The sequence below is a fragment of the Excalfactoria chinensis genome, chromosome 20 (genome assembly GCF_039878825.1).
Source record: "Excalfactoria chinensis isolate bCotChi1 chromosome 20, bCotChi1.hap2, whole genome shotgun sequence".
Taxonomy (NCBI): Eukaryota; Metazoa; Chordata; class Aves; order Galliformes; family Phasianidae; genus Excalfactoria; species Excalfactoria chinensis.
This window is the reverse complement of record NC_092844.1, coordinates 3073095-3097983: the sequence shown is the minus strand read 5'-3', so window position 1 is coordinate 3097983 and position 24889 is coordinate 3073095. Positions and strand designations below refer to the sequence as shown.

At 44.3% G+C, this 24889-nt stretch overlaps 3 protein-coding genes across 12 annotated transcripts in view; all 3 read left to right on the top strand.

Annotated features, from left to right (window-relative positions):
• KIF1B (kinesin family member 1B) overlaps nucleotides 1-11218 on the top strand; it is an 80446-nt gene extending 69228 nt beyond the window's left edge. For all 9 annotated transcript variants that reach the window (XM_072354009.1, XM_072354006.1, XM_072354001.1 and 6 more), the window contains 11 exons: nucleotides 896-1010; nucleotides 1548-1681; nucleotides 2148-2209; nucleotides 2784-2929; nucleotides 3176-3415; nucleotides 3533-3604; nucleotides 4158-4279; nucleotides 5021-5170; nucleotides 5647-5839; nucleotides 6077-6195; nucleotides 6672-11218. In XM_072354009.1, coding sequence (XP_072210110.1) covers nucleotides 896-1010; nucleotides 1548-1681; nucleotides 2148-2209; nucleotides 2784-2929; nucleotides 3176-3415; nucleotides 3533-3604; nucleotides 4158-4279; nucleotides 5021-5170; nucleotides 5647-5839; nucleotides 6077-6195; nucleotides 6672-6714 — 1396 coding nt within the window. In that variant the 3' untranslated portion in view covers nucleotides 6715-11218. The remainder of the gene's footprint in view (nucleotides 1-895; nucleotides 1011-1547; nucleotides 1682-2147; nucleotides 2210-2783; nucleotides 2930-3175; nucleotides 3416-3532; nucleotides 3605-4157; nucleotides 4280-5020; nucleotides 5171-5646; nucleotides 5840-6076; nucleotides 6196-6671) is intronic.
• An 822-nt stretch (nucleotides 11219-12040) lies between these two features.
• PGD (phosphogluconate dehydrogenase) lies at nucleotides 12041-20683 on the top strand. Its single transcript, XM_072354011.1, has 13 exons — nucleotides 12041-12163; nucleotides 12548-12623; nucleotides 13048-13227; nucleotides 13362-13427; nucleotides 14603-14721; nucleotides 15255-15324; nucleotides 15672-15806; nucleotides 16245-16434; nucleotides 18270-18400; nucleotides 18543-18676; nucleotides 18972-19071; nucleotides 19688-19810; nucleotides 20399-20683. Exons 1-13 carry the CDS (start codon nucleotides 12156-12158, stop codon nucleotides 20516-20518), a joined length of 1452 nt encoding a protein of 483 aa, XP_072210112.1. The 5' UTR covers nucleotides 12041-12155; the 3' UTR covers nucleotides 20519-20683.
• Nucleotides 20684-20812: 129 nt separating this feature from the next.
• On the top strand, nucleotides 20813-24460 carry CENPS (centromere protein S). Of its 2 annotated transcripts, none has more exons than XM_072354013.1 (5): nucleotides 20813-20912; nucleotides 21936-22059; nucleotides 22382-22415; nucleotides 23097-23163; nucleotides 23862-24460. In XM_072354013.1, the coding sequence occupies exons 1-5, from the start codon at nucleotides 20898-20900 to the stop codon at nucleotides 24009-24011; spliced, it is 390 nt and encodes a 129-aa protein (XP_072210114.1). In that variant the 5' UTR covers nucleotides 20813-20897; the 3' UTR covers nucleotides 24012-24460. The 2 variants fall into 2 exon arrangements, with proteins under 2 accessions (XP_072210114.1, XP_072210113.1); XM_072354012.1 differs by lacking the exon at nucleotides 20813-20912 and adding an exon at nucleotides 21571-21790.
• The last annotated feature ends 429 nt before the right edge of the window (nucleotides 24461-24889 follow it).

The window sequence follows — 24889 nt, the reverse complement described above, 5'->3', positions numbered from 1 at the left end:
TATGCCTCCTTTGCTGTAAAAAACAAACTGAAACGGGTGTTGTGTCCCAGAATGCTGGGACCTTTTCCAAAGGAACATAAATGAAATCAGACCCTACCTGTGAGAAAGGAAAGAGCTTGTTTTCCAAAGCCTCTGTTAGAGAGTACTATTCTGACACCACAGATGAGGACTTGGCTGTCCTTTGTGTGATGCTGTCTCTCACTTTGTACCTGAACAGATGAGCATTCCTGATTGCTGCAGTAGAACTGTGGGAGGCTTCGGCTCCTTGCTTGCCTTGTGCCAAATTGAAGAGATTCCTTTTAAAAAGTCTGTGTTAGATGTGCAAGTTTTTACTTGATACTATTAGGGAAATGGAAAGAAAGCTTTATTGCTTTAGTACACAACTTATCTGTCAGTCCTTCTGATTTGCTATCAGAAGCTCCTGGTCTTATATCGCTATCAGAAAGATCTCTTCTGCTACTAAATGCCAGTCCTATAACATGGTATAGGGTTAAGGTTGCTGATTTAAGTAAATCTTCCCATGCACTTTGGAGGTCCATCTGGGCTGAATTGCACCTGAATCAATAGAAAGAAGCTGTTTGTTTAGAAAGAGTCTTACTGCTGGCTGCCCTGTGGTGTTATGATAGCTTTTGTTCTCTTCTACATTCCTGCCTTTGTCTTTCATGTGAGTCTTTCTGAAAACAAGCAATGGCATCCTATGCCAAACTATCTGCAGTAGAAGTAAGTAATCCTGAGAGAGAAGAGGGCTGCTTATGCTTCCAGTATTTGTCCAGCAAACCACTGTGGTCAATAACAGTTGTGTTGGATGGTGGTGCTGAGGAGGAGCATTGCCTGACCAGTGAGAGGGAGGGGTGCAGAGGAACTGCTCTGAGCTCTTGCTGTGCTCTTTTTCCAGGACTTTCTATCGTTTCGAAGCAGTTTGGGATAGCTCTTTGCATAACTCCCTTCTCCTCAACCGAGTGACCCCATACGGAGAGAAGATATATATGACCCTTTCTGCTTACCTGGAGGTTAGAATTCTTTGTTTTCTTTTCTGCTTGCTACTCATGCACAACCACTGGAAAGCAGCAGGCAGTGTGTATCTGAAATGAACGCCTGCTGGAAGTGAAATCCTGAAGCCAGTGGAGGTCTGTATTCATTTTGAGAACGAAGTGGAAAAACCTCTTGACGGTAACATACTGAAGTGAAGGCATTACTGCATCACAACCAGTGAAGTGAAACAGATGATATTGTTACCATTCTGTGCCTCATTTTATCTATCTTTCTGTCTTACAATCATTCGATGGACTACCAGTGCTGCAGACAGTGGCCCAGCCCTTGGTTTTCTGTGCAGAACACTGCTGTTCCTCTGTAGTACAATTATTTCACCCACAAGATGCATCAAAATGACTTTAACAATTCTCTTTCATGAAAGCACATACCACAAACCCCTCCAAACACCCAAACAAGAATAATTTCAAGAAGCTGTCCCACAAAAAAAGAGAAGTTGTATAACTTAGCATAGCTGTCTGCAGACACTCATTCATTCTTCTTTTTTTTTTTCTTAGCTTGACCACTGCATTCAGCCTGCTGTTATAACAAAGGATGTTTGTATGGTCTTCTATTCACGTGATGCCAAGATCTCTCCACCACGATCGCTGCGCAATCTCTTTGGCAGCGGCTACTCCAAATCTCCAGATTCGTAAGTGGAGTTGGTGATTCTGCTGTTTGCTGTTACATGCCATAGGAAAGGCATGGTGAGAGGGGCTGCCTTAGCTAATACTTCTCCAGTCTGGTTTTGAGCTTTTTTTTCTTGCTTGCATTTCATTGAAACTCTCTATCTCAACCTTTTTTCTGAACAGCTGGGATAAGAGATCCATATTTCAAGCCTGCATATTGGTGACCCTGATCCCAACCTGAAAGCAGCTGTTCAAATGGCAGCTTTTAGTGGGAAGGGGGGGGATTAAATTTTTATTTTTAAATAGAGAGAAATGCCACGTTTAGAGATCTTGCAGCATGTCCTGGCTATTTTATGTTAGATGTAGTTCTAGAAAGGACTTTACTTTAACTTTAACTTCTTTAACTTCTGCTTGTGGACACAAAACTAAAGCTACCCTACATCATTTCTGAAGAGAATATTTTTTTCTCCTTTGTTTTCTTGTGAACAGCAATCGGGTGACTGGGATCTATGAACTAAGTTTGTGCAAAATGGCAGACACAGGAAGTCCCGGTAAGCAGTTACCTGGTGTAAAACACATTGCGGGCACTGTGAACTGAAATCTTACAGTACTGTTCCTATGCAGAATGGAGTAAATACTTCTGTCCTGATGGAAAACAGTTTCTGCATTTCATAGTAGTGACAGAACGTTGCCTTTCCATTAAAAATCCACCTCAAAATGTGTACAGGCTTTTACTTTCGACCTGTGCCTACCACTGAGCCAAGGATTCAGTGACAACTTCACATTTTTCTCACTTTTCCGGTACTGGGAAACTGAGCACATACCTGGGCCATGGAGTTGGAGGGCAGAACATGTTGCTTATTATTCTGCATAATTGGGACTTGGTTTTGTAATGATAGAATTTTTGTTTGCCTTTTGACTACCACCTTTGCTGATATTCGATGACTTGGAAGAAATATCATTCCCGTTGTATCAGTGCCTTTTTCTCTAATATCTAGTAATCAACACTTTTACTTTTAATTGGACTAGACAGGAGTTTTCATTTAATGGCAGTAAATAGAAAATACCTGTGCTTTCCCTCAGACTATGTTTCTAATAAGCGTGGTATTATCTTTGACTGCTCAGGAATGCAGAGGAGGAGGAGGAAAGTCCTGGATACATCTGTAGCATACGTGCGTGGAGAAGAGAACCTGGCAGGCTGGAGGCCCCGAGGAGACAGCCTCATTTTGGAGCATCAGTGGGAATTAGAGAAACTAGAGCTGCTGCATGAGGTGTGTGAAGAGAGCGAGTGAAAGCAAAAGGGCAACTGTGCATCTGAGTTTGCTTTCAGTGTAGATATTGCCTGACCTTCTGAGCTGAGCAGTTCCCAAATCTGAGTTTATTCTCAAAGTTGAGATTTAAATACGTTCTCCTCCAGAGTAAATGTTTACTTGTGTGAATCTTTCAAGAACACGTAAGATGTACAGTAAGTGGCTGTAAATCAGGATCGGATGATACTCATTTCTTTTCTTTTTTAGGTGGAAAAAACCCGGCATTTCCTTTTGCTTCGTGAAAAGCTTGGTGACAGCATCCCCAAGTCTCTGAGCGACTCCTTGTCTCCCAGTCTGAGCAGTGGAACCCTCAGCACCTCCACCAGCATTTCCTCCCAGATTTCCACCACAACGTTTGAGAGTGCTGTGACGCCCAGTGAGAGCAGTGGCTACGACTCGACAGACATAGAGAGTCTGGTGGATCGTGAGAAAGAGCTGGCCACCAAGGTATAGCATAGGAGAAAAGCAGCAAGGGTCTGAGTGCAGTTATAAAGGTGAAGTACCATGAACTTCCCAGATAATGTGGTGAATTAAAATACTTTTCTTTGTTTTTCCTCCCTTCAGTGTCTGCAACTTCTGACTCACACTTTCAATCGGGAATTTAACCAAGTGTACAACAGCATCAGTGACTGTAAGGTAAGGACTTCAGTCAGTTCAAATGCTGTGTTTGAAGAACAACGATGCTGTGTTTGTAGACTGTAGGATCTGTTGATAGTATGAAGAGACTGAAAGTTTTGTATTAGCTCCCTTTTTCAGTCTGTTTGAAATATCTGGCTATTCAGTATCAGGTTCCAGAGACTACTGAAGGCATTTAGAAGTGATGTGAACTTGATCAGTGGTGTAGCTTCTGGATCATCAGCAGACTGGAGGTGCTTGTGTAACTTCATCCACTTTCCCTATGCAAAAGAATATATCAACTCTTAAAAATAGTGGCAGTAGGGATGGGTGACACCACGTGGCAAATGAGGCAATCTGATATTCTGTTGAGGAAGTCAAAGTGAGTAACTAGAAATTAATAGCAAGCTCTGTGTACAAAACTGTTGTATCGTAACCCACAGATGGATTTAGTACAGTTTTATGCAAATACTTTCCTATTGCCTGAGCCTTCTGCACGTGAAATGCCACATCCACCTCAGACTCAACACTGGCTGCCAAAACCCCCTCTGATATTTTGTGTTTGTCCTTGTAGTTGTCTGACATTTCTCCCATCGGACGGGACCCATCAGTGTCAAGTTTCAGCAGTGCTACCCTCACACCTTCGTCTACCTGTCCTTCTCTGGTGGATTCAAGATGCAACTCAATTGATCAGAAGTAAGTACAGGATATGGATAATAGAAATACTTCTTAGTGCACATAAAACTCTTTGCTGTTTTGAGTTTTTTTTTTTTCCCATTCCTCCTTTTCTCCACGTTTAGATATTTCTCTGTGTAAAACTGTGCCTTGCCGTTTGCAGTTGCTGCGCAGTTATTCTCTTCCCACTGTTTTTTACTTCTGAGATGTTTTTATCCTTTGTGGTTGTCAGATGTGTTGTTCCGAGGACCAGTGCATCTTTAACAAGTGGAGTCCATGGGTGTTTTTGCTTTTTAGAGGTCCTTTAAGAGACCTGTGAGCAGTAACTCAGAATAAACTCAATTGGCCAATAATCTTTTTCCCAGCTGTATCTATAGATGAAATTTCTGATGAAATTGGAAATAACCAACTTTGTTCTCTCTCTGTTTAACACCTGTGAGAGGAGTACAAAGTACTGCATCAAACTGCAGTAAGAGGTGTTTCTTTACTGTGACTGTGTTTTACAAGAGAAACAAGGCAGAAGCAGTTGGAAGCTGCTCACTAGCAGTTACTGCTCGTCTCCCTACAATGGTTCATTCCACACATTGAAAGAGAAATTATGTTTAATATTGTACAGAAGGCTCCCAATGTCATACAAAAAGTTGGAACTGGAAGATGAGGCTCACAAGACAGGCTGGGTTGTAGATGTGCTTTTAATTCTATTGTCAGATTCCGATGCTTTTTGTGATTTACTTTTTTTGTCCTTTTTTTCTTCATTTAAAGGACACCAGAAGCAAATTCTCGTGCCTCCAGTCCCTGCCCTGAGATGGAGCAGTTCCAGATAATTCCTGCAGTAGAAAATTCTTATCTTGCCAGAGCTGGAAAGAATGAATTCCTGAATCTTGTTCCTGACATTGAGGAAATCAGACCAGGGTATACATTCAGTTCTTGTGGCTGTTATTGTGGCTTCCTGCATGTTACCACAAGGGCTGTTGAGATTTACTCCTTACTCTATTTGAGGATGGTAAACAGCAAGAGGGGCAGGATTGGTGAGAGTTATACTGATACTTGATGTCTGAGGAATTAATTCCCTGCACCTCCCAACTCACTTTCTAGTGGCTTAAATGTAATATTTTTTTACCATCAAAACTGTGGCTAAGAGTCACTGAAATGGAGGGCTCTGTGGGTCCTTTCTCTGTCAGACATTTAAATGGTTCTTAATGACAAAATTCAGATTGCTATAGAAAATCTTTTATTTTTGTCTGCAACATTAAGAAAATATTAGGGACCAAGTCCTGTGTAGTGTTTGCAGTTCATAGAAGTACTTGGTAGCTGCCTTCTATAGGGGAAAATGTATTCATATTTATCTGTGGTGGTTTTTTTTTTCTCTGGTTTGTTTGTTTCTCCAGCTCTGTGGTGTCAAAGAAAGGATACCTCCACTTCAAAGAGCCCCTCTCCAGCTCCTGGGCCAAGCACTTTGTGGTGGTCCGCCGTCCCTATGTTTTTATTTACAACAGTGACAAAGATCCTGTGGAAAGAGGGCTCATAAACTTATCCACGGCTCAGGTGGAATACAGTGAGGATCAGCAGGCAATGGTAAAGGTCAGTCTGAGAGCAGTTGTTGTCTTATATGTAGAACAGGACCATCACTGCAGGTAGCAGCACATCCATAATATCCCGTGGGTCTTTTCCGGTCTGCAGTGTGTCTCTGTTTTAGAGATCCTGAAAATGACCACGAGACATAAAGACCTTAGGTCTTGTATATTTAGAAAACAGGGGTTGTGCATCAGCTTCAATGTCTGTAGGCTTCGTTATTTTAAATTGTCCTCAATATTGCAGACACCCAACACCTTTGGTGTATGCACAAAGCACCGTGGGGTCCTGCTCCAGGCCATCAATGACAAAGACATGAATGACTGGTTATACGCCTTCAACCCACTTCTTGCTGGCACGATACGGTAAGAGGCAATTCCTGAGCAGGCAAAGAGCTTAAAAATAGTCCTAAATAAACAGGCAGATGGTTTGTCACAGAATTGAGCCTCGTTCTGAAGAAACTGATGGGGTGGTTGAGCTGAAGGGAGGCAAAGAAGTGGGCAATAAAAAAGAAAAGAAAAAAAAGTTGAAGAAATGCAGTGGTTGCTACTTTGGCTTGTGATGTTCTTAGTACACACATGTAATTTGGACACACTACTACTGCCCAGTGTCAAATGTTGCTTAGCAGTGCCTTAGAAGAACCTGTCATCCTTCAAAGGAGCACAGCTGAAGAATGAACAGTCTTTCTGCTTATAGCTCATGATAGCTTTTACTCTCTGAACTTGTAAAGTAAGCTGAGACTGTATTAAAGGGCAGAACAAAAGATGGGAAGACTCTGGGGAAGGGAGTGAATTCCACTGCCAGAATTCAACAAATGGTTTTTCACTTCTTTCTTGTGCAGGTCCAAACTGGCTCGAAGACGGACAGGCCAGCTGAAGTACTGAGTCCATGTAATGTTCTCATCTGTTCTCCCTAACTCCTATTCTGATAGATAAAGTGTTACCTCTCATTTTCTCTTTGTGATTCTTGACAGTTTCTCTTGTATGTAATCCTGTGGCTTAACAACCCCTACCTTCCCACCTCCTCCATTGCATTTTCTAGATATTCTTAACACTACTTGTTTCTTTTCACTTGTGCAGAGAATCCTACTAGTAGCATGTGGCCAAACAAAAAGGAGGAAAAAAAAACAACCTGATTATGCACGACTCTAAAAAGAAAAAGAGTGTTTTTTTCCTGTAACAATTGTTTTCTCATTCCAGCTGACCTTCTGGTGTCTGTCCCACTGTACATTGTTGTCTGTCTGGAATGCTGCAGGTTTTTCATTCGATTCATGACTTGGCAATAGTCATTGGTTCCCTCAGGGCAAAGCGCTAATGCCAGGGAAAGATTATTCCTTCTATGTAGACATTACCCAGTCAGGAACTGCAATAGCTCCTCAGGCTTTGCAGCCTCTGATTTAAACTCTTTTGAAAGCTGACATTGGATAAAACTATCTGGGCAGACTGGATTTTGGACTTGGTGTGAGTTTTTGAGCTCTCTGGGCTGGAAAGAAGAAGGGAAGGAATCTGGAGGGGCTGGCTGCAGTGATCTGCCTTTGCATGTTTGTTGTGGATGCGCAGGTGAGCAGTGCTTGCCTCTAATTCTTCCACTAAAATGTAATGCTGCTCCACCTTTGAGCTGAGCAGACAGAACTAATGTGAGGAAAAACAAACCGTATTATATTAAGTAGAATCCCTGAAGTTTTAGATGCTCACCCTCACGTTTGATGCAGGTGGAAGGAACCAACGTGGTTCCCTGGAGCCTATTCAGGAGATCACCACAGGAGGGCAACATCTCCCCTTTCTGCTCTTAGTTCAGCCTTTCTAGTTCCTGTAGTGACAGTTCTCACCTCTTGGAAGACATTTACGCTTGTAATCGGTTTGTTAGGGAAGTCATCTCTTGGGCATCCTGAAATGCCTGCTTTATGCATCCTGTACCTACAGTATTCAGCTGCCATCCCATCTGTCAATGGGGAAAAGTAATCCACTGTCTGCAGATTGCTTTCTGGACCTTGCACATGCAGTATTCTTCAGGGAACAGCAGGACACTTTCACTTCCTCTTGGAACAATTGTTGAATGTCTCTTAATCTACCTGCTGCAATTTTCATCAGCTAACCTCCCTAATTATCATTAATTTCAGAAATAATCCTTCCTTGAGGACAGATCAGGTGGACTTTGATCCTGGTCAGTCTGGTGTGACATTTTGCTTCTTGGTGGTGTTGGTTCTTGACCTGCAATGGAAGTTATCTCTGGGGCAGAGCGTTGCTCCTTGCATCAGGAAAGGAAGGCAGAATGAGTTTCCTTTCTAAGAAGTGATCTCATCTTTCTTACTTCAGTTTTCAGGGAGGTTGGAGGATTTTGTTTGTTTGTTTTCTGTATTTCAGGCTGTTCTGCTGTAGTTTTGTGACTGGGATGCTGGTAGGGCAAGCTGTGATCCTGGGCAAATGTACCAGCATTTCACCCTGAGGTCCCTTACTCTTGGGTAGAGATGAAGGTGTTTCATTACAGTAGACACATCCGGGGGGGGAAAAATGTGACTCCAGCTCAGGAAGGTCGTTTTAATTCAGATCACTCGTCACCAGGTCGCCCCATGCCTTGGGGCTTCTGTGGCCAGAAGTATCTGTGGGACTGCCAGCAGCTCAGCAATATTTTTTTGAGCTTTGTGGGTTTTTCATTCAATAAAATGCAATGCGTGCTGGGACCTCCTAAAAGCATAGCTGGAAAGGGGAGATGGAGTCTGACACTTGCTAAGGCATATCCTTATTTATCAGTGTAGTGTTGAGGTTCAATAATGTGCTCATCCCATCTCCTATGGTCCTCGGATTTGTTTCAGAACTGGAACCCAGAGTGACTGTGTGTCCTGGGGACCCAGGAATGTAGCAGAGAGGATTTGTTTTGTTTCGTCATGTTGAGTGTGTGTGACTCTCAGTACAATGGTGACAGTTTTGTTTTGCAATGGACGATATGCACTTGCAGCGTGTGGATAGTAAGACTGCTAGTGCTGGAGCTGAGCTGATCTCAACGTGCATTGAGAATGAAGTAGACTGATTTTAAGCACTAAGTTGTTACTGCCACCATCGCCACTGTCTGCCATGGAAGTGGAACCAGCCTGAGGAGGGCTGGCAGGTCAGGTGGTGGTGTTATGTGACACACACAGAGAGAAGAATGTTTGGTTTTTATCTTTCTTTTAATCTAGAAGAAATCTAGCTTTCTAAGTCTTTGCTTTGGATAAACCAGAAAGTGAACTGTGGGTAAATAAACATTGCATAGAATCACGATTAAAGGATTGTCCTTTGGAAACAGGGAGGGACAGATGCTTATTGTATACAGAGCTGGAGATGCTACAGGTTGTATTACATAAGGGTGTCATCACTGAGGACTCCGAGCAGCTTCTAATGACTTGGTGTCTGTGTGGATAACGGGTCATCAGAAGAACAGGGCTCTATTTTTAATCATCAGCATCTCTTAGAGCTGCATAATCTCGACAGAATCAATTCTCGTGTAGAGTTCAAGCGGGCATTTCTGTTACTGGGTCTGACCTAAACACAAACGTTCACCAGTTACCAAGACATTGGTTTTCCTACTTAAAACTGGATGACTGAACTGAAATTATCTTTAAAAGGACAGCAAAGCCAAAAGAGGGAAAAAAAAGGGGGGGGGAGGGGGGATTTCTATTCACTTCAAAGCTGTTTTGATGTAACCCAACAATTAGGGAAATTCTGTTTAGAAACAACACAAATGAGAAAACGTGCCAAGCTGCCTTCTGCCATTTAACAGCCCATTTAACAGCCCAGTGCTGGTTACCTGCTGTGTGCTCGTGGACTCCTGGAGTCAGACAGCTCTCAGGACCCACCTGCTGGGGGTCTGCCAGCCCCCTGAGCAGAAGCAGCGCTGCTAAACCTGACAGGCGGCTCTTAAACAGAATTGGGAGTGAAACTGTGCCACAGTTTGGGTTTTATTTTAGTGTTCCTGAGTAAATGGGAGGAGAAACGGCCCCATGAAAACCCTGATGTTTGTAACTGAGCTTCCTGGGCATTTGTAAACTAAACCTTCTATACTGTATTTTGGAAATGCACTTTAAGTACCTGCTGAAAGAAGATTCCTGTTGTCTGGGCTGCAGAAGGGATTGAATATTATTTCCAAACCACTGAGAACTGGTTGTTTTTTTCTTTTGCTGGTGTGTTGTTTGCTAGTTCTTGTTACTGATCAGCAAGATATTTCAAAGCAAAGACTTTACCTTTTGCTGCTTGTTATCTAATTTACAGGGATTTAATTTTATGTAATGTATTGTATATTTATACATCTGTAATTAATTGCACATTAGATAAGAAAGAGGATTAGCTTTAGAATAACAGCTGTTGGTACCCTCAATAACGAATACTGCCTATGCATTTGCATCTTCCTGGTACTCTTACACAGCCTTAGTTTGTGTTTGTTCATACCGTGGTGGTGTTTCTGTTGAACACGCGGTTGTTCACCTGCTGCTCGAAGGAAGGAAACTAATGCTGCTCTGGGATGGTTTGCTGAATGTACTTGAAAATGGATCTCTAACGTGTGCGTTGCATCTCTCCATTGTGGTTAATAGCACCGACGCGTGGTCTGAGCTGCACTGTATGTAGCAGGAATGTAATAAATGTGTGCTTCTTTAAGAACATCGGGTGTTTGAGAACAGGATGGAGATGATTTTTGTTCAGAAGGCCATTTATGCGTTCTAAGTGTTTGAAATCAAAACGAGTCCGACTCAAACCGGATGGTTGTGTCCAGTGTCAATTGGAACAGCTTTTCAATTACCAGGAGCAGACACACGCGTTCAGAAAATGGGGGGCGTGGGGGTCCTCCCTCTGCAGTTTGTACTATTGCTGACGTAATGGTCTGATCCTGAGCAGCGCTGAGCTGCCTCTTGCTCACATTGAAGCCCAGAGTAGAAGCAGAGGCAGTGATGGTGATCAGCTCTGAATTTCCCACTTTGCTTGTTCATCCTTCACGTGCAGTTGATAAATGTTCTTGACTTTGGGCATTGCTGTTGCACTGAAATACATGTTTCCTTTTAATTGCGGCTCTCATTTCTGTTCACCCTCTCAGTACACAAGGTATACAAGGTATACGCTGTATAAGTGGCCTTCTCGAACAAATCTCTTTGCAAACTGATTTCATCCCAGCGAAGGAGTGCATCAGCAACACTGTACATTAATTTCAGATTTTCATTTTCATGTTTTATTTTGTAAATATCTGATGTTTGGAGCTTGAGTATACAAAATGTAAATATAGTTCATGTATTTGTACTAATTCTGATCCATTTGCTGTATAGCCTTAGGTGTGCAATGCAGATATAATCTAACTGTGTATGGTAACCTTGCACCACTGAGTTGTTAGTGAACGAGGTGAAACAATAAAGGTACAACCAGTGCATTCGCAGGTAGAACGTGTGCTCCTTTAAGTGGGATTTAATTGCTAGTATCTTCATGTGTTGTTTTCAGCCTGTCCTGAGCAAGCTTATGCTTCTGTGGAAAGAAATTTGCCTCAGCTGTTCTTGAGGAAGGTGAGAGGCTCTCTCCTTATCTTTTGTTGTTCTCTTCTGCTGTGCTCTGCAGTGTTTCCAAGTAGCATTTAGATCATCCAAAGCAGATTTTGCTCAGCACGTTAAAAGGCTGCAGTGCTTATCAAGGATGCTGGCCAAGGACAACAGGAGTGAGGGAACTGCAGCCACCGCGGTCCTGGGGCCGTCCTTGTTGGGAAGGGAGCGCTGTGCTCAGCTGGGGCTGCATCCCCTCCCGTCCTGCCGTGCAGCTGCAGGCTCTGCTCCTCAGCTCTTTTGCCTCCATTCCCACTGTGGTGCTTGCGGCGCTGATGGCAGACGGTGTTTTGGCAATTAATGCTGTTTAATTAAAGCAGAGTGGAAACAAGAGCCGCACAGCACCCAGCCGGCCCCGGGGTGGGTGTTGGCTGCCAGCGTCTGTGGGTTTGTATGCGGGCGGGCGGCTGCCTGAAGCAGCGATCTGCGGCCTGAAGCACAGCTCTGCGGCCTGCCGCCCTGCTGCGGGTTTGGCTGCTGAGGAAACCTCTCCATTTGCCAGCAGCCCTCGGCCGTGCCGCTGCTCTCCCGCCGTCCGGGTCTCACGCCCAGCGCCGTCCCACAGCCGCCCCTTTAAGGGGTGAAGCGCTCGGCGCTGCGCTCCTCAGGCCTGGCGCCATCGCGCCATGGGCGGGAAGGCGGCGCTGGGCGGGATCGGCCAATGATCGCGCTCCGCCCCGCCCCGCCCGTCCCGTGCGCCTAAGGAAGAGAGCGGCGCGCGGCGCGGCCGTCCGTCAGTGAGAGCCGCCCGTGAGAACCGGCAGCGCCGCCGCCATGGCCGAGTGAGTGCGGGGCGGGCGGGGCTGGGGGCGGGAGGGGACTCTGCTCGGCTGCCTCCGGGGATGGCCGTGCAGCCGGGATGCGTTACCGGCCTCAGAGAGCGGCCCCACCGAGCGGTGCCGGGGCGGCGTCCCGCCGTGCGTTTGAGGCGGCTCCGGCGGCGCTCCCGGCCTCCACAGGCCGCTCCGTGAAGAACGCGGCAGCTCACACCGCAGCTCCGGGCGAGGGGGAGGCGGGAAGGGCCCCGAGCCGGTACCGGAGCAGAACTAGAATGGCGCCCGGTGGGATGGAGGCTGCCGGTTCCCGAGGGCGGAACGGCCGAGCAGGGCACGGTGCGGCCCGGGTCGCTGCTGGTGCCTGACGCGTGTGGTTCTCCCCCTTCCCAGAGCTGATATTGCGTTGATCGGACTGGCCGTGATGGGTCAGAACCTGATTCTGAACATGAACGATCACGGCTTTGTGGTAAGTGAAAGAAGCGTCGTGCAGAAGGGCTGACTCAGTAGCTCCTAGGGCCGGAGCTCAGCGTTTTGTTTTCCTTCTTGTGATGCCCTAATGGGTGGCGTTTCCTCCTTTTAATCGTAACCCTAGCTGCCCTTTGCCCTGTTCCCAGAGAGGTGCAGCCTGGCGTGCCTGTACTTGGGCAGCTCCCTGGTGCCTTGGCTGTCTACAAGTGTGCGTTTTCTCTTGAGCTTGCTTTGGGCTTGGCCATTCACAAGAGGCTCCCAAGGCTCTTGCAGTGACATGCTACAGGGTTCATCCCTGCTCAGCATCTTTGTGTGGAAGCGGGAGAACACGTTATGTTGAACCTTGTTTATGTAACCTGTAGCCTGAGCTCAAGTAACCTTTCAGCTGGCAGCTTTATTAACTTGTTTTCTTGCTCCTCCAGGTCTGTGCTTTTAACAGGACGGTTTCCAAAGTGGATGACTTTCTGGCTAATGAGGCCAAAGGAACCAAAGTGATCGGTGCTCACAGCCTGGAGGAGATGGTCTCGAAGCTAAAGAAGCCTCGTCGCATCATCTTGCTGGTGAAGGCTGGAAGCGCAGTGGATGACTTCATCAATAAATTAGTGAGGCAGATGTTCTTTCTAATTGTCACTTCTCTGTCTCTTGGGGAACTTTCCTCTGGAAGATCCCAGTTGTTTGTCAGCACTGAATCTTTGAGTTCAGAGAAAAAGGCAAAACTCTGATTTATTTTTTGCAGGTGCCATTGTTGGAGGCTGGGGACATCATCATTGATGGTGGGAATTCTGAGTACAGAGATACCACGGTGAGCCCGATTCCTACCCAAAATGGATGGATGGCTAAAATACGCTTCCCATGATTCTTTCTCCTCTGATCACGAGAACAGTTAGCCAGTAAGATCCCATCTTCCCTGGGGAAGGCCCGGCTGAGTTCTCATTGCAGAACTGGATTATACAGTCTATTAAAAAGCAGATTGGATAGTAGTTAAGGACTGTTCTGTAAGTGTATCTTAAATTTCCCAGATCATCAAAGATTATTTTTATTGATGTCTTTTAAGATGTGGGAAGGTCCTAGAAAACATCTTGTTATGGTCTTAAGGAGCTTTCAGGGAGATTAGAAGATCTGAGGACATTTATTGAACTGTTTGGGAACTGCCGGGATCCTGAAATGCAGGTTCTGAAGTGGTGTGGACAATACTGCATTAGTTATTGTGTCTTATTATGTCTCTGTCCTACGGGACTGCTGGAAAATGCATTAAGACTGAATAGCCGCTTTGGCTGTCTTGGTAACCAAAGCAGGACAGCAGTGATCTGGTTCTTCAACCTTTGTTTCTTTTTTGTTTTAAGGCCTATGTATGAGCAGGCTGTTCCTTAGTGTGTCTGGGATCACTGTTAAAAGTGTTGCAAGTAATCCAGTATTTCTGCACGTTGGAGGGGTATTGCTATCAGCTCTTCTGCTTTTGCATTCTTATCTTGGATAAGTGACTTGGGCAATCAGTGTGAAAAACAGGTCTTAAATGAGGTTTAATGCTTGGAGAGCTTGCAGCTCTGCTGATGAATCTCAGGCTGTGTTTCTCTCCCACTCTAAGGGAATTAGTTTCCCATATGGTTATCCATGATTGCACCTTTGCTCCATAATGAAGTCAGCAACTTGGGCTTATTCTGCCTCCCTCATATCTCAGCACGTGGCATGTGTCACCTGGCACTTAATCCAGAGGTGTTTCCAGCCTCAGTACTGCACTTTTCTACCTGTTGGTTATGAGGAATTTGTTCTCTTGGCATGACTCTTTTGTGAGGATCTGTGTCAGAGCAGCACCGAGTTTCCTAATGTTCACTTCTGAGTGCACACAAGCACTGTCTGAAGTTGTTTGACTGCATGTCTAAAGTGGAGTTGAAAGCCTGATTTCAGGTCTGGTTTACTAACCTTTGTAAGGCTCTGATATTAAAAGATGTAAATGACTTTTTGTTGTTGTTGTTCCAGAGACGCTGTAAGGAGCTGCTGCAAAAAGGCCTCTTATTTGTTGGGAGTGGTGTTAGTGGTGGAGAGGAGGGGGCCAGGTATGGTCCTTCACTCATGCCAGGAGGATCCAAAGAAGCCTGGTAAGTGTGAGCTGGGGGACCGGTCTGCAGCCATCATTCAGTTCACATTGAGAGCTGGAGGAAGGAAGGAGGAGGGGTGTGGGTGTGGAGAGAACAAGATATGTTGCCATCTTACTTCCTCAAGGTTCAATATTTCTCAATGTAGCTGCAGTCACCAGACAGTGCTACATTTCTTATAGCAAGAATAACAAAGTCAGGTTTTTCTTTCTGGAATTCACAGCCTATATCGTACCCACCTTAGTTTCCCCATCCATTAAATGGAGGAAGTAATATTTGAACACCTTTGGGTCCATTAAGCTTGTTTGCTCAGTACTTTTAAATGTATAACGTGGTCTGTCCCCTTTTCTTGCAAGCAGTATTGAGTTGTGGGGAAAACATGCTCTATTTTGTGGAACTGCTGTGTGCTGTGTTGTCAGCCTGCCTGCGTGCCCTCGTCCCATTCCTACAGAAGGATGAATCATACAAATGGAATTTTCTCTGGTGGTGGTTGTCCCCTCTTCTTGCCTGCTGAGCCATGTTATTTCTATCCACAGGCCACATATCAAGACCATATTTCAAAGCATTGCTGCTAAAGTGGGATCTGGGGAACCTTGTTGTGACTGGGTAAATATGAATTTGATACTGCCCTTAGCCTGTGTAGGTAGCTCACGCGTGAAATGCTGTCAAAGCTACCCACATTTCTGTGTGGGTTTTCTGGCTGCCTGCCTTCAGTTCAGATTGACCAACTCTGAGATGTTACCCAATTCAATGGGAGAAAAGTGTTTTACGGCTGGGTCGTGTGGTGGGGAAGCAAAGCAGATCTGTGCTTACCCTGATAGTGTTCTCTGTTAGGGCTGGGCTTGTGAAGCTTTATTAGACAGAAGGAATTCGTAGGTGGATATTAAATACTGAAAATGGTGACTGCAGTATTACTGATGGCTTTTTTTTCCCCTTTTTGTATTTCGTGACAGGTAGGAGAGGAGGGTGCTGGGCACTTTGTGAAGATGGTGCACAATGGGATTGAATATGGAGACATGCAGTTGATCTGTGAGGCCTACCACCTGATGAAAGATGTTGTGGGCATGGACCACGATGAGATGTCACAGGTGATTTGCAGTGTTTTAGTGTCTTACCTTCCTGAGCCATGCTGGCTGGCTGGACTTAATAGGGCAGCTGGGCTTGGTTAAAGCTGCTGTATGTGTGTCAGGTACATTTTCTGACCAAGGCCAGATGCACAATGTGTCTGAACTTCAAATAGCTGTGAGGTAGGGAGGAGCAAGCACTTACACCTGAATGTTTACACATGTTGTCTAAATTCTCCTGTTCTACAGCTGATTTCTCCTTAGGAAACAACGTCTTGCCAGTCAAAAGCAATAAAACCAGTAACTGAGCTAATACGAACCCCTTCTGCAAGCATACGTATGCGTCTGTGTTTGTATACAGACCAGTATCAGTAGATATGTGAATCAGTAGATATGTGTTAGATAGCAGTAAATTGGTGTGTGCTATCTGTCTGTCTGCATGTATTTTCTCTCCTCTTTCAGGTATTTGAGGAATGGAATAAGACTGAACTGGACTCTTTCCTGATTGAGATCACAGCCAATATCCTCAAATTCAAAGATAAGGATGATAAATACCTCCTCCCAAAGATCAGGGACAGTGCAGGACAAAAAGGCACAGGGAAGTGGACAGCAATTTCTGCCCTGGAATATGGAGTCCCTGTCACTCTCATAGGTAAATAGCTCTTCAATTGAGCCTTGTCTTTCTTGCCTGCACATGGCTTATCACACTAAGGAACACTGTAATAATAATAATGATTATAATAATAATTAAAATCAGTGGGGAAATCCAAAACTGTTGCTTGACCGCTGCTTGGTAAGTTCTTGTTTTTCAGATGACTCCTTAAACATTTCCTTCTCCTATTTTTATGATTCACTGCAAGTAGACAAAAATGCGGGGACTGGACTGTGCTGGTTTTGTGCCTAATCAGGCTGCTCATCAAAACCCCAACATGATGGGAATGTTCTTTGTAATTCCTTAAGATTATATCCCTAAAAGATGTACGAATGTACCTGCTGCCATACAACCTTAGCACTGTGGTATCTGTGCTACTCTCCAGCCTGGCTCAGCCTTGTGACACAGGAGTTGTAACGTGTTTGCAACCCTTTTGGAATAATCTCTTAACTACAGGGCTGAGGTTGGCTTTCCCTTTGAGTAAATTAGATGACTCAGTAGTTTCTTTGTTCTCAGGTTGGCTGTATTTCTCTTCCTTTCTCCCCTCTTTTACTGTTGCCTGAATGTTCAAGTGGTGTTTCCTTGGATGATAAGCTGTGTTCAGTATACTGAGAAGAGGAACTGGAGTGGTAGCTGGGAGAGAAATGTGGCTGCATTGCAACAATGTATTTTTACAATGCAAACTTTATAAATGGTTTTTGTGTTCTGCCACAGTTACAGACTGTCGGTTGTAGGCTTGAAAAACAGAGTTTCTCCCTTGCACTGTTGCAAAGTTCCTTGGTTTAGCGTTTGTGCAAAGACTGAGGGCGGAGAAGGCACTCCCTGGTTAGTCCTGCCCAGTGCCCGGGTGCACTGTTAGGTAATGATCAGTGGATAAGGAAGTACACGCAACAGTCCTCCTGCAAACATGGCCATTCTTAGGGCATTTCTGTGTGACTATTGCATAAGAATGACTTGCAGTCTTCTTGTGAAGGCAGAGTCATGCTACCTCTGCTTTTTCCCAGTGCCTTCCCATTCCTCCCTCCTTTTCCTCCTAGCCCATAGAAGGAAGTTTTTGCAGAAATGGAGAGGAGCGTGTTCTGATTTTGACAGTCTGTTAATCCTACAGCAGGGAGGATCCAGAGTCCCGTACAAATGGGATCCAATTTTCTGGTGTTTTCACAGCTGTTTTTAAGGAGGAAGAAGAGTACAATATGAAAGCTTTCTTTTTCTTTTATATCACTTTTTAATTTCCTTTTTAATTGCTTTCCCCTTATCAGACTCTGGAAAGAAAACTATTTTTGTTTTTATTCTCATTTAACCGTGCTATTTTCAATTGCAAACAAGTACAACGTAAAGCAGCATGATTAGAAACAGACTGAGCCAGATCAAGAGGCTGGCATTCAGGCTTACTCCTTAGGAGCTGAAGGCTCGCCTTGGCTCTCTCCTTAGCCCTGGGGAATGATGTTCAGTAATCTACTTAGTGGTGTTATAAAACCATCCAGTGGGCTTCTGAAAACTGATGTTGTGGAGCCTACTGCATTTATTGAGTTTATTTTCTCATATAAGTTAACTTCTCTGTTCAAATCTGCTGATTTGATTTTAGTCGTGTTTTCTGTGGGTTTTCTTTGGTCATTTCAAAGCTGTGTTGGCCAGTATTTACCCAGTGGCTGTGCTGGCTCACTGGTCCCTCAGTAATACAGCTGAAATAGTTTGTACACTTCTTTCCATGTGGCTCTGTTTCACCATGAGCTGTGGCTCATCATTCAGTGGCAGTCGCTATGTAATAGGACATTACTCAGACCTTAATGGTGGTACTGATCTTAGTAATCTGTTCTTTCCTACCCTACCCAAAGGTGAGGCTGTGTTTGCACGGTGCCTGTCGTCCCTCAAGGAGGAGAGAGTGCAGGCCAGTAAGCTGCTGAATGGGCCTAAATTGAATCAATTTAGTGGGAACAAGAAGGCATTTCTTGAGGATATACGCAAGGTGAGATATCTTGTTTGCCAGAGTACTCTATTAAAGCTGCTGATCTAAACAAGTTGTGGATGCTGTAAACTGTGATGAGGGGCTCGTGTCTGCTTCTCATTCAACTCTGCGGGATTCACTTCTATTATTTTGTTTGTTTTAGGCCCTGTATGCTTCCAAGATTATCTCCTATGCTCAAGGCTTCATGCTGCTGAGACAAGCAGCCAAAGAATTTGGCTGGACACTGAATTATGGTGGCATTGCACTGATGTGGAGGGGAGGCTGCATCATCAGAAGGTAATTGAGATGAAGAGATGGTGTAGTTGCTGAGGGGCGAAGAGGAGGCAATTTACTTCATGCAGTGCTAGACTGAGGAGCCTAGAGATAAGAAAATCCATGGAGTTCACCTGTTGGTAAGGTTCTGGGAGTTTGTCTAGTTGGCATTAGAGATCACAGACAACACCAGTTTCCTGGTTGCTTACCCACCACAGATTGGCATAGGCTGAGTCAAGTCTTGGTGTTGTACTTTTTGATTCCAGGCCATTGTAGAAAGGTACACAGTTTGATTTCTGCCTTGTATGTGTTCTCCTAGTGTGTTCCTGGGGAAAATCAAAGACGCTTTTGATCGAAACCCTGAACTTCAGAATTTGCTGTTGGATGATTTCTTTAAGACAGCTGTAGAAAAATGCCAGGTGAGTTTCCAAGGAAGGAAAAAGAGTTTTTTGACATGCCAGCATTAGTGACCTGTCCTTTGAAACACCTACAAATGCTGCTTTTTCATCAGAAAGCTGAGAAGTGGTAGGGCTAAATAAAGAAAAAGGGTTTAAGCAGAACTAAAAACAGATTATCTGGCCAGCAAAAAAAAAGGCTTATCGTTAATAACTCCTTTTATTGAAGCTGATTATTCCATGCAGGTCACTAAATCAGTTGTACAGCTGAAATAATGATTCTCCACGTGTCTGTCTGAAGCAGATGCTGATTTCTTATGTTTGGGTGGTGGTTGTGTGCTTGATTAGATGTCCTGAAAATGGCTTCCTGTGTTTGTGTTGTTGGGATACACTGATGATTTGTGACGGAACAGCATCCTTGTCTCCATTGTCATTGGGTTGCATGTGAAGTATTTGCACTTTCATTTGCTTGATTGCTGGCTCACTTGCTGTTATTTTGGATCAACCTTTTTGTGTTAAATCAGGAATGTACTGCTCAGATTTTATATAGTGTGAAACTGCACACAGTGTTACAGTGGAATGGTGTATGTGCTCACACATACATTTCCCTCTTTCTTTTTTTCCTCCCCCTCTGCCCCAGGACTCCTGGCGACATGTCATCAGTACTGGAGTCCAGCGTGGTATTCCTATGCCCTGCTTCACCACAGCACTTTCATTTTATGATGGATACAGACATGAAGTGCTGCCAGCTAACCTGATCCAGGTGGGTGCCTGAAATAATGTGGTAGATCTTCTATCTACTGAAATATCATCATGTTATTATTTAATGGCTGATCTAAGGATCGTGATGGCAGTTATCTCACAGTCACTCCACCACTGTAAAAAATACAGGCATTGATTGCCTAATATACTTCAAAACCTGAAATTCAAGCCAATAAGGTGCTATGAGATACCAGGCTATAGAATGCAAGGGGCAGTGGTATGACAGTGGCTGTTGTGTGTTCGGGTTCTGTCTCCAAAGCAGGGGGTAATGGTGTTTTTGGATCAAGGTGTTTTGTTTAAAAAACAAGCAAACATATCTTTAGAGTCCTGGCTGTATGTACGTCTTTCAGGTTTGTACATGTCAGAAAGAATACGGTTGTCTTTCTGTGAAACTGCTGATTAATAGATTTTAATAGAAGTTTTATTGTATTCTTGCCTAATAATGATGCAATAGTGTTGAATGTCGTACCGGAGTCTGATTTCATTTCTTGAATCCATATGCTCGTGTCTCAGTGTGAGCCATTTGCAGCACTCGTATGACTGTCATGCTCATGTGTCTTTATTTTGTGTGTGTGTGTTCTTATTCTAGGCTCAGCGTGATTACTTTGGTGCACATACATATGAGTTATTATCGAAGCCGGGTGTATTTATCCATACTAACTGGACAGGCCATGGAGGAAATGTGTCCTCTTCTGCCTACAATGTCTAATGGAAATATTCCCTCTTGAAGCTGAGATACTTCAGATCTCAGATATTCCTCTGTGAACGCCCCTTTTTACTGTACTGTGTTAGAACTTGCATTTGCACACTTTTGTAGTAACTTGTGGATATATTTCACCTATATAAGAAAGCTAAATAAACCTGCTTGTACGTATGTTGAGATTTTAGTTTATTTTCCTTAGCTGCTGGCCAAAAATGGCTGTAATATCTTTGAGCAGAATTGTAATGTGCTAACACTTAATGCATTTCAATGTGCTAATATTTTTATTGTATTATAGTGCATAAACACATAGAATCAAGATAGAGAAGCCTTCATTTCAGTAACTGCTAAAGTGGAGAGTGGCAGGCAGTCAGCACAGAAACGCTGCATGAGATTCCAGGAGGTAAAAGAGTTTTTCTTCTTGTTGGTTTGCAGCAGGCAGCAGCTGGGTTCTTTAGATTGATTTCTGGGTATTGAGCTGCATGGGGTCCTGCACACTGCAAGCTGCTTCTTGTGAAAGGATGAAGGGTGGGACGGGGAACTTCGATACGGATTAGAGGTGTCAAGACAGGTCTGGCTGTCAGTGCTGATTCTCTGTGCAGCTGCAGTTCCCCACTGGTATTTCCCAGCCATGTCTTGTGCCTCCTCCTGCCCCAACCTGCAGTGACATGCAAGATTGGCTCCGTTTTTCCTCTAATCCCATCATTTTAAGGACTGTTGAAAATTCACCTGGATGCTTGCACCTTTATTTCGCAGAAGCTGTCATGCAGTATGTTTTGTGCTGTGAACTGATGGATTAACGTTGTGCTCCCTTTAGCGGACTCAGCAGCTGGGTGTCAGTGTGATTAACAAGGGATTGCTTATGATTTAAAGCAACTTTTTGCAGATTATACTGCGAGATCTCGGGGTTCTCTGTAACACCAGTGTGCAGTTGCAGGCACTGGCACCTGAAGTGCTGTGGAAGCGGAAGCAGTTGCTGTTCGGGTGCTTAATGTTAAAATTCTCTGTGGTGAGCTGTAGGAACGGCTCTGCCCGGCCTTACAGCGGAACTCCGTGTGCTCAGAGGTGTTTTGGGGCGGAACGTGGTGCTTCCGCCTGTGGGAAGTGGGCGTTATAAACCCACCGGGCTCCAGCCGGCCGCGGGGCTGAGGGAGAGACCGAAGGGAGTAGGCGGGACCCAACATGGCGGCGGCGCGGCCCCGCCTCAGCGCTGGGCGGGAAACTTCGGGCGGGCGGGCGATGGAGGCGAACGGCGGGGAGCAGCGGGAGCTGCTCATACAGGTGCGGTAGGGCCGCCCCTTGTCCTTCGGGTCCCCCCGCTTCATCCCGGGGGGGACAAGATGCAGCTGGGACAAGATGGAGGCGGGGCGGGGGGCGTTGTGTGGGTGAGGCGCTGCGGGCTGAGCTGTGCGGGGCCTTCTTGCAGAGGCTGCGGGCCGCGGTGCACTACACGACGGGCTGCCTGTGCCAGGGCGTCGCTGAGGACAAGGGCGTGCTGTTCAGCAAGCAGACTGTCGCTGCCATATCCGAGATCACCTTCAGGCAGTGCGGTACGTCCCAACGGCAGCTGATGGGGATGGGGTTAAAAGAGCCCCGGGTTGTCGCCGTCAGTGATGCAGAGCTTCTTGTGTCCTGACTTTACAACTACAAGGAACAGCCATTCTGATTTTCCTACCTCAAAAAAGCACTCAAACGTATACAAAGTACTCGTGGCCCATCTGCCTGTGCAGCAGTGGTATGTGAGAACAGACTGTGGTCACTTGTAATTTAATTTGACAGTTTGCCATTGCACCTTTGTATTACTGCATTACGTACCCCTAACAAATCAGAGGCAGCACTCTAAAATACAACACGTCTCTCTTTTTTCTCCAGAAAACTTTGCAAGAGACCTCGAGATGTTTGCCAGGTATGTTGCAGGGCATGTTTTTAGTTAGCTTAGATCATAGAATATCCTGAGGTGGAGGGGACATTAAGGATCATCGAGTCCAGCTCCTGTCTCCATCAGACCACACAAACATCAGGCAATACATCTGATTTTAATTGCACAATCTTTAAAATACATCTTGCCATTCTTTTTTAAGAGTTCTCTTGGGTGATTAAATAGTTACCGTGTAATTTAAGAAATAGGTATGCTGCTATAGGTTTTTCCTCATCTTGGAAGTCCATGTATGCGGTGTGAATGATTGTTCAGATTAATGACTGCATGTAATTGTTGGTTGTATTGTTGTATAGCGGTGCTGGATGGTTTGGGAGTGACAGATGCTTGCTGTGGTTCATCTGGTTGCTCCAAGGAGGTGAGGGAGTGTTTAAGGAGTCTGTGTCTGAGTGAAAACTGACTCAGTAACACGCTGGGAAGTCAGAGTAAACAGCAGTGCCTGACGTTCTGGATATTGAACGCTACTGCTTGTACATATGTATGTTTTGATGTACACATATGTGACTACAACACACAAAATCCTCTTTACAAAAGTTGGGTATCGTTGGTTTGCTGGGTCCCTATTAGGCCCCATTAGTAGTTAAATGTTCTGCATGACTTTTTACAATGAGTTGGCAAACGCATCAAGAAGTGTTTTCAAATTATATGCAGGCATGCGAAGCGAAGCACAATCACTTCAGAAGATGTGAAGCTTTTGGCTAGAAGGAGCAATTCTTTGGTGAGATTCACCGTATTTTCTGTCTCACAACTTTCTTATACCTGCTGGTTAATTCCTAAGAGCATCTGAGTGAAGGCATTAAATGCTGAAGTAACTATTGTTTAAGCAATCTAACTGGTTTATAGATGATGGATGGGCACAATCCCATGATTTGTTTTAATTTTCATTACATTTTTATTCATGATATTCTGCCTCACTGTGGGCATCTGATTGCAATTTAAGCAACAATGCTCTGGTTGCAGCAGAGCTTTTGAGGTTCCAAATGTAAAAATACAATAAACAAGCACTATTCTTTTCCTGATGTATTCCTTTATTTTAGCCTAAGGTCAGGAATAGTTTGCATCCATGTTCTGGGTCTCCTAGTATGATAAATATAGGGATGATTCACTTCACTGTATTATCTAACATTCTGGCCTATAGGAGGAGGCTTATCTTTGCTTTTCAAAGACTTTACAATATAAATAGATGCTGCTTTTAAAAATAGAACTGCAGATGAATATACCTCTTTTGAAGGCTACTTTGAATGCTAATTTTCATTTTGAGCATTTTTTCCCCTTCTGTGTGATTTAAACTATGCAACAAGAACTCAGTGTGAAAGGGCATAGTAAAGGCTGGAGCAGAATTTTTTGTTCTTAATAACTGTGCACTGTTTATGTCGATGTTCCTCATTAGGCCACTGATTAGTTTATTTTTCTCAGCTGAAGTATATCACACAGAAGAGTGAAGAGCTTGCATCGAGTAACATGGAACAAAAGGAGAAGAAGAAGAAGCCCAGTGCAGCTAAGGGAAGGAGATCTGAGGAAAACGAAACACCTGTGACTGAAAGTGAAGATTCCAACATGGCGTGATTTACCTTTCAAGTAACTTCTCAGGTCATTTTCCCTTACTGTCCTAGAAGACCAAGGTTAGCCTGCCAGCAATTGCTCTTGCAGGTCAGCAAGCTTAATGAATCTCTATAGTTTTTTTAGGTAAATGTGCTTAGTTACATTTTCTTGTTCCAAAACTGAAAGGTCTGTCAGATTTCAACAAAGTTTACAGCCAAAATGCCTTAATTGTTCACTAAACTAAAATCTTACTGTTATTAAGAAGAAACTCCTTTATTGATAGAGTTTAAAGCAAAGCATATTCACACCTCAGTATAAGCAGCTCCCTGCAAAGGATAATTTAATTTATCTGGTAATTGTTTGACTTCTTCCTCACTTCTATTTCTGATAGATTTGTTTAGATATTATAAACATTTTCCTTTTTAATAGCCGTATCTCTTGTTGTCTTGGCAATTAAAGCATATTCTGTGTTATTTTTCTCCTGTGATCTCGTTGATGAAGTTGTGCGATGTTTTCTAAACGTTGTGGAACGCAGCCCTCCCTAGTGGCGGTCCGAAGTCACTGCTGCCCTCTGCTGGTCTGATACAGGCTTACCAGATGCTGACTAAGCATGAATTCTTCCTACCTGCAGATCTGTATGGGAAATTTTTCACAATGGCACTTTTAAATACTCTCCAGTTTCCCTGTCCTGAACTTCCAGGGATTGTGTGGTTTGTTTCTCCTGATTTGCATATGTAAGATAAGCAAAGAATGACCAAGTATCATTTTTTGTTCCCACCTACAGTTGTGTCTCTAAAGGAGAGAGTTCTTTCGTTGTCTGTTGTCCTTGGCTAAAATCCGTCACTTCTGACCAAACCCGTGTGCACGTAACACTGCTGGTATATGGGAGGTGCTGGCTGAAA

Bases quoted from the DNA above. Each gene is read 5' to 3' on its own strand.
- PGD (XM_072354011.1), top strand. The intron at 15,807-16,244 runs GTGATTTGCAGT...CTCCTCTTTCAG, and splicing joins ACCACGATGAGATGTCACAG to GTATTTGAGGAATGGAATAA. The intron at 18,401-18,542 runs GTGAGATATCTT...TGTTTGTTTTAG, and splicing joins TTCTTGAGGATATACGCAAG to GCCCTGTATGCTTCCAAGAT.
- CENPS (XM_072354012.1), top strand. From the start codon at position 21,692: ATGGCGGCGGCGCGGCCCCGCCTCAGCGCTGGGCGGGAAACTTCGGGC. The intron at 21,791-21,935 runs GTGCGGTAGGGC...GCCTTCTTGCAG, and splicing joins AGCGGGAGCTGCTCATACAG to AGGCTGCGGGCCGCGGTGCA. The intron at 22,416-23,096 runs GTATGTTGCAGG...AATTATATGCAG, and splicing joins GACCTCGAGATGTTTGCCAG to GCATGCGAAGCGAAGCACAA.